The 6,602-nt window shown below is 38.2% G+C and overlaps 1 protein-coding gene across 1 annotated transcript in view; it reads right to left on the reverse strand.

Moving 5' to 3' along the window:
• Positions 1-6,602, reverse strand: part of LOC106875576 (platelet-activating factor acetylhydrolase IB subunit alpha1) — a 44,000-nt gene that overhangs the window by 9,985 nt on the left and 27,413 nt on the right. Inside the window, exon 2 of the mRNA XM_014923785.2 lies at positions 2,613-2,702. Coding sequence (XP_014779271.1) covers positions 2,613-2,702 — 90 coding nt within the window. The remainder of the gene's footprint in view (positions 1-2,612; positions 2,703-6,602) is intronic.

Raw genomic sequence — 6,602 nt, forward strand, 5'->3', positions numbered from 1 at the left:
CCCCCCAATAAATTCCAATATAAAACTGCAATTTATACCCAAGTAAACGGGGTAGTTATCAAGGGTGTACATTCTGGGTGTGCTAGGTACGTGCTGCACACCCATCAAAAATGGTAAATCCATTATAAATATTAACCTTACTCATTAATATAATCGCAAATCTTAATGGAAAACTTTTGTTATGCCCTTGCTTGAAACAACCACCATATGCCACTGGTAGATATTTGAGATGAACAGAGGGTGTGTTAGAGGCAAAGAGAAAAGAACTAGAAGCCTTTGTTGCTGAGAGATTGTTGACCAATGGTCAATGGGTTTCTTTGACTTTTGTTGTTATTGTTCAGCTAACCAAGGAATCATAGACCAGGCAGGTAGTTGTCTGGATGATGGAATGGGACCCTTGTCCAGTCAGTATATTTAACCATAAAGGTGGGTTAGTAATATTTGAGGAAAATTTGGCTGTTATTACTTGCAGGTCAGCCAACTGTATAGAGGTTTCCTTGTTAACTTGAATGAAAGTGGTTTAAGGTATGTTTATAGCAGTGAGTAGTACTCTCGGTATGTGAGTAGCACTCCAGATAGGTGAGCAGCACTCCGGACACAAGAGTGGTACTCTGGACATGCGACCAGTACTCTGGTGCAAGGGCAGTAAGTTTTGAGAGGAGGGGCTAAGTCGATTACATGTGTTCAGCTGGTACTTATTTTAGTGGCTCTAAAAGGATGAAAGGCATAGTCAACCTTGGCTGTATTTGAACTCAAAATGAGCAGACGAATAAAATGCTGCTAAGTATTTTTACCCAGCAGGAAGCTAACAATTCTGCTAGCTTGGCATCTTAATGAAAATAGTAAGAACAATAATTTAAGAAGACTAACTCCTCACAAAGAGTAAACCAGCAATAAGAAGAGCACAATGCAATTCATAATAAACAAAGATTGATTCTGTTTATTGAATGGAATAAATTAAACAACATTGCAACAGATTGTCCGTCTTCCCTCAAAATGAAGAATGAAAAGAATGCAGAAATACAGAAATTCAAAATATGAACGGGAATAACTGGTGATGTCATTTTTGTTTGAAATGGAATGCAAGACATTCCTGTTCATATGCTGAGTTGCCAGATTCTGACATTCCGTTCTTTTCATCTTTCATATTTAACCTGAGGCAGACAGACAGTTGAAATAGCGCTTAATTTTGTCAGTTCAATAAATAGAATCAATTTCTATTTATTACAAATTGCTCGTCTAATTACTGAAGGCACAAGGCTTTGAAATTTTGGGGGAGGGGAGGAGTCGATTACATCGACCCCAGTGTTTCACTGGTAATTTATCAACCCTGAAAGGATGACAGGCAAAGTTGACCATGGCAGAATTTGAACTCAAAACGTAGCAATGGGCGAAATACAGCTAAGCACTTTGTCCAGCGTGCTAATGATTCTGTCGGCTCGCCATCTTAGTAATAATAATTATAATAATCTTTGCATTACAAGTACACATGTAAAGATAGAACTCGCACAAAAATCAGCATTGCTTGGAACTGTAAGAATTCTTTGCAGGGTCCTTGAAGCATGACCAGTAAACAAGTGCCACCTTAGTCTTCTGGCTGTGGGCAGCTGACACTTCTCATCATACCCAGCAAAATAAGCTGTGAGTTCTTCATCAAATAATAATAATAATGGTTTCAAATCTTGATGCAAGGCCAGTAATTTTGGGGAGGAGTAATTAATTACATTGACCCCATGACCTCAGTGCTCAACAGGGACTTATTTTATTGACCCCAAAAGGATGAAAGGCAAAGTTGGCCTTCGTAGAATTTGAACTCAGAACATAAAACTGGGTGAAATGTCACTAAGCATTTTGCCCAGCATGATGATGATGAGGATGATAAAAATAATAACAACATGAACTCTCAGAGAGTGCAAACCTCTGCCAAGGCAACACCAATGTCCTCTCAACAATTAGACAATCTTTAAAATGGGAATATCTGTAATAAACTCAACTGCTCTCACAAACGAGAATACTAAAAATGAACCCAATTGCTCTCAAAAATTAAGTAAAAAAAAAAAATACAGGTAAAATAATCCAGAATCCTTGTCCTGTACCAGATCGATCCCAAAATCTAATCAACTCGTGCCAGTCACGAGGCCAAACATCTCTGAAAGTTTCATCCAAATCTATCCTGTGGTTCTTAAGATATCTTCTCCACAGACAAACAAAAAATCACGACTGGAAACAATACCTCTGCCTCCGCTAAGGCAGAGGTGGTAATAATAATAATAAAAATAATAATAATAATAATAATAATAATGATAATAATAATAAAGGTTTCTAACTTCAACCAAAAGCCATGAGATTTTGTAGGAATGAACAAATAATTAAATCAACTCCAATGTTTGTTACCAACCCTGGAAAGACGTGGGGCAAGTTTAAATCCAGAATGCCAAAACAATATTATTAAATACACCAAAGGGTTCAGCCTGGAACTCTTTTTTTACCATTTCTTCTATGTAGCTCATCTAACATGGCTTTAGTTTTTTTCGTTCTATAAATGTTTTTAACCAATCACTCAATAAGTCATTTCTTGCATTTGGGTCACCAATTCTTTGGTGATGACTTACCTCAGTCTGAGCGAGATGTTGAAATATCGAATCTCCAAGAAATAAAACATCTGGTTCCTTTTCCACAGACTCACTGAGGAATCTTTCATGCTGAAAAAGAGAAGTGAAATAAACACAATAATCAATAAACTGATACAATGCAGTGTGATGTGGGATGTGACAGGAGGAAAGGTTATACAGAACATTAAAAGATCACAAGTATAACAACAACAACAACAATAATAATCCTTTCTGCTCTAGGCCCAAGTCCTGAAATCATGGGGAAGGGAGATAGTTGATTAGACTGACCCCAATACTCAACTGGTACTTTTTTTTATCAATCCTGAAAGGACGAAAAGCAAAGTCGACCTCAGTGGCATTTGAACTCAAAACAAAGAAGTAATGTTGCTAAGCATATTTTACTGGTGTGATAACGATTTTGCCAGCGAGCTACAACAACAACAACAACAATAATAACGATAATAATAAATACCCTGATGCAGTACCAGGCAGTGGCTCTCATGGTTTCTGATCTTAACTGATTGGAAGTGTTAGCATGTATATTGTTTTGTCTTAGTATAAAAGATGGGCTACAGCAAATATTCTGCTCAATACCACAGATTTGCTTGTCAGATCCTTGACCTTAACCAGTCGAGCATGTCCCTTAGTGTCTGACGATATGTGCATCTCTGACCCCGAGCAGAAGTAGTGGGTGAGCATTATAGCCATGTGTTAAGAGGAATTGTTTGGAGTTTGGATAATTCGCCTTTGGAAACATGGGTGTTTCATTCAACATTCTTAAACAACCCTTATTCAGGGACTTTTTGAGCAGGATGGGCTACTCGACCTGAAGAAAATTCTAACTGGGCCCCACCTGCATGATCATGTGCTCTTTATCTTGATATGTGATCACCATGTCGTGCACATATGGTTGTGATGCATGTGCCTGGGGTACTGTTATTAGATGGGTAGTCATGATGGGTATGCTGGGCTTCATATATTTTACCCCAGTGTCACTTTGAAGGCATGCACTGCTTTCTCACTCAATAATAATAATAATAATCCTTTCTACTATTGGCACAAAGCCTGAAATTTTAGGGGAAGGACCAGTGGATTACATTGATCCCCAGTGCGTAACTGGTACTTAATTTATTGACCCCCGAAAGGATGAAAGGCAAAGTCGACACCGGTGGCATTTGAACTCAGAATGTGAAGACAGATGAAATACTGCTAAGCATTTCACCACCCGTGAGGGCTCAATAATCTATGTGGCAGTGCCAGGAGATCAACATATTATCATGAAAGAAAGAGAAAAGGTTGATAAATATGAAGACCTGAGAATTGAGATCACCAAGATATGACAGCCGTGAGAGTCAAACAAATGTTGTTCCTGTTGTTATTTGCATCATTGGATTCTATACCATCCATCACGAAGACACATCCAAGACACTTTAGAAATTCCTTACAATCTTGGGGTATTACAAAAATTGACTTTACTTAGAACTGCATGCATATTGTGTAAAGTACTTTGTCTGAGGTACTTGTTACTTGACAAACCCCTGGTAGACACAATATCTTCAATCTACAATATACTGAGCAACATCTTCAATAATAATAATAATAATAATAATTTCTACTATAGGCACAAGGCCTGAGGTTTTTGTGGGGATGGGGATAGTTGATTATATTGATCACAGTACATAACTGGTATTTAATTTATCGACCCCACCCCTACCCAAAGAGGAAGAAAGGCAAAGTCGACCTTGGTGGAATTTGAACTCAGATCATGCAGATGGACAAAATGCCGCTAAGCATTTTGCCTGGAGTGCTAATGATTCTGCCAGCTTGCAGCCTTCATAATAATAATAATAATAATAATAATGTTTCTGATTTAGACACAGGGTCAGCAATTTTGAGGGGGGATAAGCATAAAAATGTAAAAGATGATATCATCAACATGTTCGCTTTGACACCATTGAAAATATCATCACCAGCAATACCATCATCACTATAACCAACATCAGCATCACAATACACAAACATACATACATACATACATATATATACACACACATACACACATATACACATATACATGTGTGTGTGTATATATATATATATATATATATATACACATATATACACACATGCATACATACACACATGTACATTATATACATATATATATATATATATATATATATACACACACACATATAAATTATAATATGCAACTATTCATACATACATATGTGTTTGGATGCACAATTATGGGAAAGTAGTACTCAACATCAAAATGAACTTACATTTCTTTAAAGTGGAAGCCATACTCCATCACAACTCAGAGATGAAGGACAAGACGCGGAAACAAATTAAATAAACACATTTGAACATTCACTCCATCTTAACAACAAGCATTAAACAATTGAAGCCAGAGGCATTTGGCTGGGAAATCATGGCTTCGTTTTCATTTAGTACGACAATAATTGTGACAATATGGAAACACGATAGAGACAATGAAGAATGTGGGGTGGGAGGGATTTGTGTTTGTTTGTTTGTTTAGATAACCTATTTATAGATGTGTTTTTAGAGTGACACACTTCTCATTGGAGTTGCTCTGCCATTTATATAAAAGTAGATGTGTGTGTGTGCAAGTATACATACATTCATTGATATGGCCACACATACGAGCATATATGTATCATAACAATCCATTTGTGAATATGCAAACTTTGAATTTGGGATTTTGCAGCCCCTTTCAACACCACACACACACAAAAAAAAAAAAACAGTTGGCTCCGTTGATAACCCAAGCTGCAAAAAAGGTCTTTGAGGTCTTAATTTCACTGCATGTCTAATTACATATATATGAGTACTGTGTGTATAATGTGTGTGTGTATGTATATACACAAACTGAAAGCCCATCACAAACACACATACACACACACACATATATATATATATATAGACATACACAAACACACACATCTATGAGGGCATAGGTGTTTGTACCCCACCACTACTGTTGCACAATTGGTGTTGGTGTGTTTACATCCCTGTAATCTAGCAGTTTGGCAAAAAGGACTGATAGAATAAATACTAAGGTTTAAAAAAAAAAAGTACTGGGGTCAATTCAGCACGGCCACAGTCGTAGGATCATGGTTTCGATTCCCAGACCAGGCGTTGTGAGTGTTTGAGCGAAAACACCTAAAGCTCCACAAGGCACTGGCTGGGGGTGGTGGTGAACCCTTCCGTACTCTTTCACCACAGCTTTCTCTCTCTCTCTCACTTCCTGTTTCTGTTGTACCTGTATTTGAAAGGGCCAACCTTGTCACATTCTGTGTCATGCTGAATCTCCGCGAGAACTACGTTAAGGGTACATGTGTCTGTAAGTGAATGGCAGGTATAGAGAACAACATGTAGACAGTGGACAATTGGGAATGATAGCAATTTATTGGCATCGAGAGGTACACACTTTTTCCCATATCGAAGTTGCAGGAAAATTTGATAAGTTAATAGTTTCTATATAGCTCAAATACGAGTCCACTGCAATCTTGTAGCAGAAACAGCTGTAAGCTAATGGAGTTCATTAGATAATCATTTATCCCTTCATTATTCCATTTCCTTATTCCCCTCTATACTCGACTCATGCTTAGTTGGGAAATATATGTCAATGTGTAATGTCAATACCCGTCAGAGTGTAAGTATCTTGAGAGAAAAGCTGAACATTAGAAGCATCAGTTGTGGCGTGCAAGAGAGACGATTGCGCTGGTATGGACATGTGGTGAGAATGGAGGAGGATAGCTGCGTGAAAAAGTGCCACACCCTAACAGTTGAGGGAACCCGTGGAAGAGGTAGGCCCAGGAAGACCTGGGCTGAGGTGGTGAGGCAAGACCTTCGTACATTGGGCCTCACCGAGGCGATGACTACTGACCGAGACCTTTGGAAATGTGCTGTGCGTGAGAAGACCCGGCAAGCCAAGTAAGATCGTTGCCAGTGCCCCTGGACTGG

The sequence above is a fragment of the Octopus bimaculoides genome, chromosome 20, assembly GCF_001194135.2.
Source record: "Octopus bimaculoides isolate UCB-OBI-ISO-001 chromosome 20, ASM119413v2, whole genome shotgun sequence".
Taxonomy (NCBI): domain Eukaryota; kingdom Metazoa; phylum Mollusca; class Cephalopoda; order Octopoda; family Octopodidae; genus Octopus; species Octopus bimaculoides.